This window comes from Balaenoptera ricei, chromosome 14, assembly GCF_028023285.1.
Source record: "Balaenoptera ricei isolate mBalRic1 chromosome 14, mBalRic1.hap2, whole genome shotgun sequence".
In the NCBI taxonomy this organism is placed as follows: Eukaryota; Metazoa; Chordata; class Mammalia; order Artiodactyla; family Balaenopteridae; genus Balaenoptera; species Balaenoptera ricei.
In genome coordinates this window covers 31,263,757-31,278,521 of record NC_082652.1, presented here as the reverse complement: position 1 = coordinate 31,278,521, position 14,765 = coordinate 31,263,757, and the positions used below count along the sequence as shown (strand labels likewise).

Genomic DNA, 14,765 nt, shown 5'->3' with positions numbered 1-14,765 from the left:
CACAACTACTGAGCCTGTGCTCTAGAGCCCTCGAGCCACAACTACTGAAGCCCTTGCTCTGCAACAAAAGAAGCCACTGCAACGAGAAGCCCCTCCTCACCGCAACTAGAGAAAGCCCGCACGCAGCAACAAAGACCCAATGCAACCAAAAATTTAAAAAACCACCTGGTCTTAAAATTCTATCTTGTCACTGCAGTGTACCGTGACACTCTTCAAAAATGACTTAGAGTAAAACTTCTGGATAAGTAGTTGCTTTATTATTAATTTCATAAATACAGTATTTTAAATTATTAGCAACAAAAAGGCCAGTGCTATGCTGTGTTCATGTGTGTGTTAGTGTCACAGTAAGAGCTGTGTGGTTAGAGTTGTGTTGTGTATATAAGGAGATGATTGTGTTAAATGGTTTTTGAAAGTCCATGGAAACCCTTTCTTCTAATTTAAAGTCTGAAAAAACTCCCTCTTGATATGTTATGAGACACTTTATAGACTGACCATTTAAAAGCTCTCCTAGGAGAATTTATTACAGTATTTCCTGGCGGTAATCCTTGAAGTAAATATAAAGTAGTTGGTGTTCATAATCATATATTCTAGTAAGCCTTATATGTATGATGGGACATGTCTGAAAAGGCACATATACGCAAATTTGTTTAAACTGAGTAGAGAGGGAAGAGGAGGACTGAGCCTGTGGGTGGGTCTGGGCAGGGCCAGGGGGGATTTCTGTTTGAAGTGGTGTTGAAATCATTCGCCAGCCTGATCACACCTTCCACTGCCCTCCTCTCCTCCACATCTTCCGTTGGCCTTGGGAGAGACTGTTGTTAGTGCTTTAAGCCGACAGAGGATGAGGCCCGTGGGCGGAGAAGACTTCAGGTCACAGTCGCTTTGTGGTGGCATCTCTCCCTCCCCGCCGCTCGTTTCGTTTGGATTGGGACCGTGGTGCGTTCACGTCTGTGGGATGCGCGCCTGCTCTAATGCCGGGAACTCGGGAAGCTCCCGCAGCTCCGACATTGAAGGTGCCCATCAAGTACGTGGAGAGGCCAGGCCACAGCCAGGCTCCCCTTCTTCCTGTGGAGCATCCGGGCACTGAACTAGAATACTGCAGAGTAGGGTTAGAGCTTAGCTCTGACTGCCCCGGAGCCCCACCTCTCCCACGGTTTTGAGGGTCGGCCGTAGTAAATTCTGACCAATACAAGGCTCCTGCAGCAATTCCAGAGCCATAAAAGCCTGTTGCACACCAGAGGGTCAGCCCAAGAGTGGAAAACATCAGGCAGCTGGAACGTGTCCTGATCCTTCAGGTGGAGACACAGGCACTGTGCATGCAGGCAGGACACAGGGTGTGCTGGGTCAGGGGTTCCAGGGCCGTGGCTCCCTAGCCGGTGGCAGCTGACACCTCTCCTCTCCCCTTCCCCAGGGCCGTGTCCGTGTCATCCATGTCTGAGTTCCAGCGCCTGATGGATGGCTCTCCCTTCCTGCCAGAGAAGGGCCTGCCCGCCACCAGCAGCAAGGAGGACGTCACCCCGCCCCTGTCCCCAGATGACCTCAAGTACATCGAGGAGTTCAACAGCAAGAGCTGGGACGACAGGCCCCCAGACCCCTGGGCAGACAGGACCGAGGCGGGTCGGGCGAGCTCCGAGGCCAGCACCGACCCTTTCTCCGACTCCTCCTGGTACCTCACCACAAGCATCACCCTGACCACGGACACCGTGACCAGCCCGGAGCACTGCCAGAAGCAGCTCCCGCGGAGCCTTGTCTGCGCCGAGCAGGCCGGGGTGAGGATGCTGCACAGCCCGCCCGCCATCCGGAGGCTGGATGGCACCCTGGTGGCAGGCGGTGAGGGCAGGGCCCGAGGGGGCCCGGGGGGCGCCAAGGGGGGCTCTTCTGAACACATTCTTAGCAGGTGGCCCTGTGCCCCCTCCAAGCACCCCCGAGACTACACGGAGGGTGGGCTCTGGCCCCTCGACAGCACCCTCGGTTTCTCCTCCCCGCTGCACAGCCTGGAGATGTCCAAGAACCTGAGTGATGACATGAAGGAGGTGGCCTTCTCCGTCAGCGCCGTCTGCTCCAGCCCCGGGGAGCCTCTGGTCAAGGACACGGCCTGCCAGACCAATGGGTCCCGGACGACAGGGACGCAGACCATCCAGACCATCAGCATCGGCCTGCAGACCGAAGCCCTGCGGGGCAGCACCGTCACCAGCAGCCCCCACAAGTGTCTCACGCCCAAGGCGGGGGGTGGCACCACGCCCGTGTCCTCTCCCTCCCGCGGCCTCAGGAACAGGCAGGTGGCCCCCGCCATCGAGAAGGTGCAGGCCAAGTTTGAACGCACATGCTGCTCCCCGAAGTACGGGTCTCCCAAGCTGCAGAGGAAGCCCCTCCCCAGAGTGGACCAGCCAAGCAGCAGGACCTCCCCGGGGCTGGCCCCGAAGGGCTGCGGCGAGTCAGCCTGGGCCCGTTCTACCACCACTCGGGAGAGCCCTGTGCACACCGCCATCAACGACGGCCTCTCCAGCCTCTTCAGCATCATCGACCACAGCCCTATGGTGCAGGACCCCTTCCAGAAGGGGGTGCGGGCCGCCAGTCGGTCTCGTTCGGCAGAGCCCCTGCCGGAGCTGGGCCCAGGCCAGGACACAAGCCCCAGCTCCCGAGGCCGGTCGCCCAGCCCGGTCGGGGGTGGCTCCGAGACGTGCAGGGAGGAAGGGGGAGAGGGCACACCCGCGAGGCAGGACCTGTCCGCTCCCCCCGGCTACACGCTCACAGAGAACGTCGCCCGGATCCTCCACCGGAAGCTGTTGGAACACGCCTTAAAGGAGGAGCGGAGGCAGGCCGCCCACGGCACCCCCAGTCTCAGCAGCAGCGGCCCCGTGGGAGAAATGACGGTCAGAGCCGAGCCAGGGTCCATCGAGGTAACGGATGCTGAGTATCCCACCCCCTCCCCCTGCGGCTCATCCTTTTCAGTGTCAGCACAGCTGACCCTGGGGCTGTACCAGGTTATGTGAGTTCAGGAGGTTTAGGGGAGGATAGAAGAAGCAGGAACGCCAACCCGGAGCTGCTTCTTAAAAGAGAACTTCGTTTTATTGCCGTCAGTGATCCTCTGAGGACCATGAGATGGTTTTCTTAAGGAGCTCAGGGACGGACTCAGGTCCTCCACTCTGGCCTCAGTGATGCATGCTTGTGTGTTTATCAGGGCAGGGCTTTTCACGTGGGGTCATATCTCCCCTCCTTCTGTATGAGTTTGTGTCCTGGGAGCGTGTGTGGGCAACATCAGGCTTTCTGCTCCAGCTGTGATGAAGAGAGAGGGTTTTGACAGGGTGGACATAGAACACCTCTCGTCAGGACCTACAGGAAGGGTGTCTGGATCCCAGCGCTGGCTTCAGTGCAGACAACGGGTTCACGTCTCACAAATCCCATTACCCTCTCTGTGTGCGTGCGTTCTCTTAGCAGTAAAACGAGGTGAGACGAATGGATAAGGTCAAAATCCTGCCTTCATACAACGCGATTATAATCGTTATCCCCTTAAACATCGCCTATTATTGTCACCTATGACCACACGTATTATCCATATTGTCACATGTTATTATGTGATTATTATTATTGTATCTCTCCCCCCTTAAGGTTATTTGCAAATCAGTCGATCTTGAATTCTGCCCTGCTCATACCCACATGGGGTATAACTGGACCACAGCAAGAATGAGCAAAATAAAACGAAGCCAGATGCTGGTGCCGGGGGTGAAAACGGTGGTGATGTTGGTCTTATCGTTCACGCAGTGCCAGAGGAGGTTTCTCAGCCCTTGGTCAGACACCCTTATGTGTAGACCTGGGGGTGAGGCCTGACCCACCAGGAACCCAGATGCAAAACCTCCACAGCAGTGGAATGCAGACACCGGTAGGCATTCTCCAGGCTGGGCAGACAGCAGATGGTGAAGGTTAGAGAAGGACACGTACACGCTCCCTCCCAAGGCTCTGCAGCCCCAGCTGCACAGGTGAGGAGAGGAGGAGGAGGTGTATTTCCTGTGTCACCCGATCCACCTGCTGCCCCACATTTCCCAGCGGGAAAAGGAATGCTCAGCTTCCCAGTATAACTCAACAAGAGGCATTTAACTCAAAATATAGAGTTTAAATCTGAAATAGATTTAAACCATGTGAAATTGCCAGTGACCTACAGAAATGGCAACACCATATGGTTCAACCTAATAATATTGACAGTCTGTGGCCTATGCCTGCCAAAGGTACGCGTCTTTGTGATAAGGCTGTTCGCGTGCTCTGAGAAGGAGGTTGTGTTCTCAGGTAACAAATGGTGTCTTCTGCGGGCTTCTGTTACCCCATCCCTCAGGACCCCTCAGGTAAGTGGTTTGCTGCTGCAGGGGGTCTAGCTGGGTGAGTGCCACACCTCCTTGGAATGAGAGCTTTATCCCAAGCATTAACTGGCCTGTCTGTGGTGTCCATTTATATTAGAGACTAAATTCATTTTGAGTCACGAATGAATGCTGCAGGCAATCTATGAGACTAGAAAGGAAATAGTGCTGTGATTCAGTCATTATTAAACCAAGGCGTGAAAATGGCTTTATCCGTATAAAGCTGTGCCCCACTTTGGTCCTCTGTGAAGTGTCTTAGATTTTCTTCTCACTCGGTGTGTTTACTACCAAAAGAGGTGATGGCCGATTTAAACGGGGCCCAGGCACGGTGTCAGGGGTTCAGAACTGGCATGGAGCTCTCACGGGCAGTGTTTAAATGTCATGGGCTCTTTTTCCTTTACTGTTGGAATTTGGCTTATTCTAGACTCCAGTGGAATTATTCCTCACCTGAACTGACTTAGGCCCATTGGAAACCCCAAGACCCCTTCCCATCCCTCCCTAGATTTGTGGTAGTTTTTTTCGTTTCAAAATCAGAACGAATTCAGATTTCCCACCCTCCTCCGAGCCCGTGTGGGAGAATCTTTCCCGGAGTGCTCAATGGGACATCTAGACGTGGGTGATGGAGTCATTCCTAGCCAGGAACGGGCACAGTAGGAAACTCCCTTTCTCCCTTCATTCTCACCCCACGAGCTACTTTATTCCTCTTTTTCTCTTGAAGACATAGCACCAATGCACAATGCAGAGAGAAGCTGTGAGCAGGTCTGGTGTGGAGAGAGAGGATAATCTGGAAATGTCTCAGTGGAAAATTCGAAGGGAAAGTTTTAGTCTGAGCTGCAGTCATTTGGTCATTGTGACTAAAACAATCTGGCTGTTTAATGGGCTCTGTTTCAAAAACAGCAGTTGTAGGGTGTTGGAAATGTTAAATGCCAAGGGGCAGCTCGGGAAGAAGAGAAGAATAGCCAGCGGAAGGGAGAGGTCTGTAGCTGTGCTGTCGTGAGGGCCCCTCCTGCTCTGGCCAGGCGGGGACCAGACTGTGTGCCCGCTTCTGTGGGACCTCACTTCTCCAGATGGCTGTCCCTGGAGCTGCCACCAGGCCTGTTGACTTTAAACCTTTACTGTTGTTCTTTTTAAAAAGTACTTTCCAACCTACTTGCTTTTCTCTTCTTTGTCTGTCTGTTCTGTCCAGAACCAAACTGTCTTACTAACTGCCCCCTGGGGACTCTAGCCCTGCCTGCCTCACGCCGTAAGTGCTTTCTTCCTTCTTTCCACACTGTCTGGAGAGGTTGTCATGTAGCTCAGGGCTGGCATCTGACCCACAGAATGAGGCCCCACCGTCCTGGGCAGCTCTGCTCCAGGCTGGCCCAGGGGTCCACCTGCAGGGACAGAGGGCAGGCCTGGACGGGACCACTTGCCCCCTGGGATACTGACTGCTCAGTAGAGATCCTATTGAGATCTCCCCTCTCCTGTGCAGTCTGCAGCCAGTATGCTCCCGAAGGGGTAAAAGGACATTGGCCAGAGAGGGAACCGTCCAGCCTGCAGGGTCTCTGAGCTGAGCGTGCTCCCAGTCGGCCTGTGCCTGCTCACTGACATTTCGGTGGCTGTGCATTGCCATGTACTATAATAAGGTGTGACCATTACGCATGAGGCTTTTCTCTTTTTTTTTCAAAAACCACACCAGAGGGAATAAATACAAATATATCTTGTCCTTCCCAGTGGTCACCATGGGGGTCATAGTAAGTGCTCAATCAATTTGTGTTAATTGACTAAACAACACAATCGTCCCTGCTCCAAAATTGCAGAATCACCTTCAGAGCCTGAATCAAGGCTTGTGAGAAAATACCAACCTTGTTTCTGATCAAGGATATAGTCACCCACCCCCCCCCTTATCCACTGGCCTTAAATACAACTGGCTCTCAAAGACTAAGCACATGCCCCACGAAAAATGACTGACAAAGAATGGCTCCAGAGGCCATTTCCAGAAGAGGTGCTGCAAGGATGAGATGCCCCCAGAGCCTATGGCAGGGGCTTCTTGGGAAAAAACAGCATCACTTGCTCAGATTTGCTGGTGTGACACTAAAGAGAACTTTGTCCCCTTGAACTCATGGTCACAGAGCATTTCTTCTGTGCACACAGATGCTAGTGACGAGGTGGCACAAATTAACAGAAAACCCTTGTCACTCAGCATCAGCTAAGTAGAAACAGGCCACAGTGGTGTCCAAAAATCCTATGCCGGCAACCTACACACACTGATAGACAACACATATTACAACCCAACACTCTTATATACGCAACACAAACCACACATATCTTGAGCCACCGTCCCTCGTGCCCTGGGCTGGGCTGAGGTGAGGACATTTCCTTTAATTTTGGCTGCTTCAGTGCTGATGTGTTTTCACAGGCGAGGTATCTCTGGTTGTCATGGTTTCCACTAGTATAAGTGCTTTGCTGATGAGGCCTCACTGTCGTCACATGAAGTGCCACCAGCAGGTCTAGGGACGTTAGTCATCGTGTGTGTCGATGCTCCTTTTCTGCTGCCCCCGGGCGGCGACCACTCCCCCATCCCTCCTGTGCCCCGCCCTCCATCTTCTCTCTGTCGCTCTGATGACTACATGCTCCTCCTTCTGCTCTGCTGTGCTCATCACATCTCTTTACATCCCTCGACTTACTTCCTGAGTGGCTCTGAGGGTCCTTGTTCTGTGTTCTTCATCACAGTGGTTTCCCACCTCAGCCTCTTGTTGTGTGGGTGTCTGGGTAGATAGAGCTCACCGTTTCCTCAGGCCACAGCTGCCCGCAGATCCCCAGTCAGTGTCCTTTGTCCTGGCGTGCAGAGTAAGGACAAGTAGCTCAACAGTCTCTAATACAAAAAAAGGAGCAGCAGCCTTGAGAGGACGTACTGTAGGTGATCGGTCCCGGGGTTATCGGTCCTCAGAAGGTGCAGGAGCCCATACACTCGGGCTCCACTTTTTAAAATTTTATTTTATAAATTTTTGTTTGTTTTTATTTTTAGCTGTGTTGGGTCTTCGTTGTGGTGCAGGGGCTTCTCTTGTTGCGGAGCACAGGCTCTAGAGTGCAGGCTCAGTAGTTGTGGCACACGGGCTTAGTTGCTCCGAGGTGTGTGGGATCTTCCCGGACCAGGGATCAAACCCGTGTCCGCTGCATTGGCAGGTGGATTCTTAACCACTGCACCACCAGGGAAGCCCGGGCTCCACTTTTCAAATGCTGCTGCCAGGAAGAGTAATTTAGGTGGTTTTATCTAATGAAAGTTTCTGCCTGCAGCATTATCTCCATGTTGTGGGAGTTTAACCCAGTGCCAGTCAACCTGGAATAAACGGTAGCAGAGTTGGTTTGAAGGTGAGCCCCGTTGCTGGTGCAGCCTGATGGAGTCATAGATCCCTTCATGGCCAGCCTCTTAGGACTGGGCAGACCACTCAGGACTCTGGCTCCCCCCTTCCATTTGCTGCAGCCCAATTCCGAAGGCGCCTCATATACACACCCATCTCATGCCACGTTTTCATCATAATTTGCTATCTTCCCATTACTGTCGTCACTGGTCATTCGTGTTGAATTCTTTACTTACCTTTTTAACTTATACTCCATGAGCAACGTATAACTTAGCATTCAGAAGTTGCAGACACCCTGGTCTGTTGCACTTGAGCCTACTGAGAAGTTTGTTTGGGGGAAATCACCTCCCAGAGGACCTGTCCGTCTGAGTAACCCTGTCTTTCTCTTCCTCGGCTTTGAAGGAACTCCCTTGTTCTGCACTAGCTCCATCCTTAGAACCCTGCTTCTCCAGGCCCGAGAGACCAGCAAACCGTCGCCCTCCGTCCCGTTGGGCCCCACATTCCCCCACTGCCTCACCGGCTCCGTCACCCGGAGACCCGACCTCCTTGGAGGAGGAGGCTGCCCGGGGAGAAGCCACACCTGTGATGCAGGCTCGCATGGATTATCTGGAATAATTCACTGTAATTGCATAACCACACCGTCATCATCAACCGAACTCTGCCCCAAAAGGAGAGATCTGGTTTTCCCAAGGTCAAAGAATGTTTTTTTTAAAAAAAATAACACAGCTGCTGAATGTTCAACCTGTGAATCTGAGATGTTTCTAGAATGAAACAGTAAACGTGCCTGTAAGAACTTAATTTTTTTCATAGCTCAGAAAACTATTTTTGGTCTCCATCTTTTTTATATTAAACAAAAAAAAGGTAAATAAGATATAAATTTAAAAACAAAAAGTTTTTAAGAGATTCTGAACACCCTCGCGCGCGATACTGACTGCCTCACTGTTAAATTTGCACTGTTAACATTTGGTTTGGTTTATTTCCACGTTGAATTAGAGTGTTTTAAGTTAATTTTATTTTGTCAGTGTTCTTGTTTTTTAAGAATTTTTGAAATGCTTCAGACTGTATGATTCAGTGAACTTTTTGTAATGAAAAAACCATGAAGCCAGCCAGTAGACAAGGCAGATCTCCTATATCCTTGAGGGGATAGATGGCAGCATTCTGGAAAGGTAGAGAGGCCTCAGCCGGGTTGTCCAGACCTGCTGTATAATCCACATATTCTTCTCGACCTGCACGTCTCTGGGTTCGAAGCACTGGGGTGCATGTACATACCGCTGCTGTGGTCTCGCCCCGCCTATGTGTGAGCCCTCTGTCCCACTGTGATACAGTGTGAACCCCCTCGTACTGTACTGTCGTTGTCTTCTTGCATTGATGATACAACAGCGATGGCATTTTAAAATTATTGTTAAACAGGCAATACAGTGTTTACTCCAAATTTCCTTGTTTAAGGAAAAACACTACAAAAAGTCCTGAGGATACCAAATGGAAAGAGAGAGGGTGGTGCCTCGGAGTCTGTATGAGACGATGATGGAGAAGAAATAAAGCCTTTACAAGACGGCACCTGTCCCAGACCTTGTGTCTCACGCACCCTCCACCTTTTCCTAACGGCTCACGCAAAAGGTTCCCGTTGTGGGGGCGAGGGGGGTCATACAGCCACTCACGTATCTGACTGGGATGCACTGTGAGTGCACAACGGCCTTGCAGCTTCTCTGCAAGGGCATCCTGGAATAGATAAACCGGCGACTACATTTTTGCTAAAAAAGCCAAAATGGGTAGGCGAGGGGGTGTGAGGAAAACAGTTATCCACAGTCAGAATGCGCCCACCCTCTCCCCTCCTCGGAAGGTGGGAGAGGCCGTTTCCATCCCTGGACTGAGATGCAGCCCAAGCTGCCAGTGTTTGATAAGTAGGAGTTTACGAAGAAGTGGTGCTGATGAAGAAAACAAGAACTATTTCAGGCCGAAGCTTCTATCTGTAATCTTTCAGTAACAAACCGGCTATGGTATAAGTTATTCTCCCAGTATTACCACAGTTCCATTAAACTAAATTTTTTTTTTTATAAACAAAAAGTACTGTTGGACGTTGGAGCCTGCTGTAGCTGCTGCGGAAAACAGCCTGACAGTTCCTTAAAAAGTTAAACAGTTACCATATGATCCAGTAATTCCACTTCTGGGTGTAGGCCCAGGGGAGCTGAAAGCTGGGACTTGGACAGATATTTGTTCACCCATGCTCATAGCAGCTTTATTCACAGTAGCCAAAAAGTGGAAACAATACAAGTGTCCATCGATGGATGCAGATAAACAACATGTGGTTCATCCATACACTGGAATACTCATCAGCCTTAGGAAGGAGATTCTGGCACCTGCTACAGTGTGGATGAACCGTGAGGACACTATGCTAAGTGATATAAACCAGTCACAGATACTGTATGATTCCACTTATCTGAGGTACCTAGAGTAGTCAGATTCCAGATACAAAAGTAAAATACTGGTTAGCAGGAGTTAGCGAGAGGGAAGAACGAGGACAGTGCTTAATGGGTACCGAGTTCCAGTTTGGGAAGGTGAAAAAGTTTGGAAATGGATGATGGTGACAGCTGCACAATATGAATGTACTTAATGCCACTGAGCTCTACGCTTAAACATGATTAAAATGGTGAGTGTTGTGTATATTTTACCACAGTAATAATTTTTAATGCAAAAAAGGAAATATTCTACTTAGCCCCCTAGACACAGCTGTAGACAAACTATCAGCAAGTTGACAAAGCTTTCTTTCAGGCCCAGCCTCTGCCCACAGTAAGTGCTGGGAGGTGCAACAACACTCTTCCAGTTGGAAGCAAGCAGGCAAGTTGCTGGTGCTCATAACTGGAGAAGTGCCAGCATCCAGCACAGTTACAATCCAGGACTCACATCATTCCATCAGGACATGCCCTGTCTCCCGGCTCTGCTCTACTCTGTGTGGCTTTATTCTCAGACAAGCATCCTAAAAGTTGGCAACCCTTGTCCCCAGAAGCTCTTACTGGTTTAGCAACTCCGAGAGAAAGAGGATCTCTTACCAGTAGCACCAACAAAAGCCCCAGGACTGAAGAATCTCATGGTTCTGCTTTAATTCACTCATCTCACCCTGAGCCTGTCACTGCCAGACTGGCCCAGCAAAGGAAAACCACCGGAGTGGTTAGGATAGAGGGGAAAGGGTGCCTAGGAGGCAGGGAAGGCTGAATGTGATGGTGGGGCACCCCAGAATTACAAGGAGAGGTTCTGGTCACCACGGAACTTGCTCTCTGGCTGGAGGAGATGAATCCCAGGCACAAATGCGGAAATGGCATGGTGTAAATCCAAGCGGTACTTGAGCTGGGCTTGGGAGGAAGAGCCGGATTTAACTGTGAAGGCAGGAGGGGTTGTCAGGTGGGGGAAGAGAAGGGGCAGAGGTGTGGGGAGGTGGTGATGGGACCTCTAAGCAGGGCAGGGGTCACTGCTGGAGGCAGAACCTGCAGGGACAAAGCCACGTCAGTGGCACCAGTGCCTTGAAAGCACTTTGGAACTTCTCCAACCATCCAGTTCTCTAATTGTTAGGCATATGTATTCTTGAGTCCATTTACTGTGGAACCACTCCAACTTTTGCAAAGGCAAGACCAGAGGATGAAATCACTTTCTATGCTCCTGTCCAAATGGACGGCGAGGCACTAAGTGGGTAAGAGCAGCTGCTTGTCTGTTCATGTCCCCACCCGCCATCCTTAATGTGCAATTCGCTTTTATGTTCTAAACAAAGAAGCAGATTCCTCAAACCCAGCGAAGAGCCCTCACACACACACACACACACACACACACACACACACACACACACACACACACACGTGCTGGGCGTGCCCTGCCCACTGGTCTCACCCAGCACCAGCCTGACATTCTCACCAAACTGCTGTCAGTCTGGCTGGGGGCAGCCACAGTGCAACCTTCCTTTTCTGATGAAGAGGTAACCTTGTGACGTTAAGGTTTTCAGTATTACTTGTCTTTTCAAAAAATATATCTGTGCATATCATAACTCTAATTCTCTTTAGCACAGTTGTGTTTCATCTACTTTTTTATTAAGCTTGCCAGAGTTATGCATATTTATTTTGTTCAAAAAATAGTTAAGTACAACTATCATTTTCTCTTTTCTAATTCACTGATATTTTTTTAATTGTGGTAAAATACACATAAAACTTAGCATTTTAACCATTTTTAAAAACCATTTTAAAGTGTACGATTCAGTGGCATTTAGAACATTCACAATGTTGTGCAATCATCACCACTGTCTAATCCCAGAACACTTTCATCACCCTACAAGGAAATACAGCAGTTCCCCCCGCAGCCCCTGGCACCCACGAACCTGCTTTCTGTCTCTGTGGGTTTGCCTATCCAAGACATTTCATATAAATGGAATCATACAGTGTGGCCATGTCTGGCTTCTTTCACCTAGCATGATGTTTTCAAGGTCCACCTACATTACTGTAGCCTGTGTCAGTACTTCCCTTTCAGAGTTGAATAACATTCCATTGTATGGATTACTGCATTTTGTTTATCTATTCATTTTTAAAACAAAATGCTTTATTTACCTTAAACAGCCTTGACTATTCCCCAAAAGGAAGCAAGTCACAATGAATAATCAGAACACTCATCAATCAGTTTGCAAAATTAAGGCACTTTGGCATCTTTCACTCAAACATAGTTGTTTCCAGGGGCCACCAGTACATATTATACTTATGCTTTTGTTTGCGTTTAGTCCTTTCAGCATCATTCTTTGATGCAGTGTGCACTGGAAACCAGTATAGCAGGAAATCTGGCTGAGTCATAAGCAAGTTGGCCATTTGAGTGAATTTGATGACACTGGGTCTTTAGTAAACTCTGGGCCACACCACTCAGAGTGGAGAAATCTGGATTTGAATCCTGGTTTGAACACAAAGTAATGCAACCTTAGGCCATCTCTTTGAGATTCATTTGAAAAATAGCAACAACACCTACTTCCCAGCCGTGTAAGGATTAAGGTTTACTGTGTACCTACTGTGTGCAAGATACTACACTAAGAGTTGTGAACACCAACTTTCAACCAGGAACAGAAAAGAGGCTCCCTGCTCTCACAGAGCTTCTGTCCTGGTGATGAGAAATGTGTAGTAAACAGGTGTGACTGTGATGGATGGCAGCTAACTAAAAGGCTTCCCTGGGTCTCCCTCTGAGCTGAGGCCTGGGCAAGAAGCAGCTGTCGGCCGGGCAGAGGACGTAGCTGGTGCAAAGTTGGGATGAGGAGCAGAGCCTGTCTGTTCCTGGAAGCGAAGGACGGGTACTGTGGCCTGAGAGGGGAAGGGGAGGCCTCACGGTGCACAGGAAAGAGTGAATTTTACGCTAGGTGGGGGGAAATCCACTGAAAGATATTAAGCAAGGGAGTTACTTTCTGGAAGACTACTGTGATGTGAGGATAAGGAGGGGCAAGATGGGAAGGCTTCCCGACAAAAGACTGTGGTGTTGGCCAGAGAAGCCTGGCGGCGGCTCGGACAGTTTCTACTACTGTTATTATTAGCATCACACCGCCAGACTTGCCGCATGCCACTCATCAAGAGCTGGGCTTTAGGATCTGCTGCTGAGGATTCCGCGGGACCCACTGCCAAACTCCAGAATCTACTGCAGTTGTTCAGATAAAAGCTGAACCAAGCCCTTATTCTTCTGCTGCCTCTCAGGCTGGGCCAGCAGCCTTGTCAGTGGCCTTGAGCCAAGAAGAACAGTCACCCTCTTAGCCCCCTTCCCTTCGGGGCACAAAATCACACAGCAAGCTTCTCATTCCTGCTTTGTTTTTAAGGTCTGCTCCTTCTCCAAAAGGAAGGTGGCACTTCTAAGCTATTGTCATTTGTGATTTAGTAAAAATGGGTTCCGGCTCTCGGTGTGCAGATGGTGGGGGAGGGTTGGGGAGGCAACCAGTGATAAGCGCTGCACAATGAAATATAAAATAATGGGATAGGAACACAAAGATAACCGACTTCGTTTGTTCTAGGCCATCAGATTCAATGAACCCAGTCCATTTCAAAGACAGAAGCTTCATAACTTCCTAGTGAGCTAATAAACTTCAACAGGGCGCCAGGAATCCAAACCTCACAATCCCCACAGTAATCCTGGGACAAATTCACCACTCATTATTCATCAACTCCAGCCTCCCTAGTACATGTGACTTTAACTGATTAAAATAAAAACAAAGCACTGAAGACACTATGATGAAGTAGGTGCACCTGAAAACAGCTGGCGGAATTATAAATTCTGAATTCCAAATTTCTTGAGAATGACTAAGCAATAAGCAATTATCTGTAAAACTGTTTATACTTATTGAGTCATTTCACTTAGAGGAATTTACCCCAAATAACTCCAGTGAAATCAATGTAGTTTGTACAATACATTCATAACAGCACAAATTATACAGAAAAATCTGGAAACAGGCTAAACAAGTTATGGTTCATCAACAGGTTTGAATATTGTGCTCCTTCACCTAGAAAACATTCCTAGTGACCAGGGAATGGATGGACCTGTGGGGACTCAAACATAAATGTGATGCACCTGCCCCCACGAGGCTCATCACCTGGTCAATGGTGTCCAACTACCTGGGCTCGAATCCTGCTTCACCACTTTCTAACCAAACACCCTCGGGAAAGTTACCTGTGCCCCCTAAGTCTCAGTTTTCTGCTATGCAAAATAAAAGCGTTAATAATCATCACCTAATAGCTAACTTAGGTTAAGTTATGAGGTCTGGATAAGCTAATACTTGTCAAGCGCTCAGAACAGTGCCTGGCACTAAGATTTGTTAAGTAAAATGATTATACAAATGTCACATTATAAAACAATATGATACATGCTATAAGAGTATATATAAGTGTAGAGTGGGCACAGAAAAGGGACTGACTCTGCCTGGGGCTCGGGCACAGGGGTGGTGGTGGTGGGTGGAAGAGTGGTCTGGGAAGACCTCATGCTGACCTGTATGGTAAGAGTCTTGGAGGAACTGATGAGGAACGAGACTGAGAAAGAGAACTTCGAGAAATACTGCCTAGGTTGTGCATGTAATACTCCTCGGGTC

At 49.4% G+C, this 14,765-nt stretch overlaps 1 protein-coding gene across 4 annotated transcripts in view; it reads left to right on the top strand.

The window, feature by feature from the left end:
• MTCL1 (microtubule crosslinking factor 1) overlaps positions 1 to 9,242 on the top strand; it is a 123,590-nt gene extending 114,348 nt beyond the window's left edge. For 3 of the 4 annotated variants that reach the window (XM_059893591.1, XM_059893590.1, XM_059893593.1), the window contains 2 exons: positions 1,409 to 2,897; positions 8,090 to 9,242. In XM_059893591.1, the coding sequence (XP_059749574.1) occupies positions 1,409 to 2,897; positions 8,090 to 8,302 (1,702 nt within the window). In that variant the 3' untranslated portion in view covers positions 8,303 to 9,242. Of the gene's footprint in view, positions 1 to 1,408; positions 2,898 to 8,089 lie in introns of those variants that run through there. The other variant, XM_059893594.1, reaches the window with a different exon arrangement.
• The last annotated feature ends 5,523 nt before the right edge of the window (positions 9,243 to 14,765 follow it).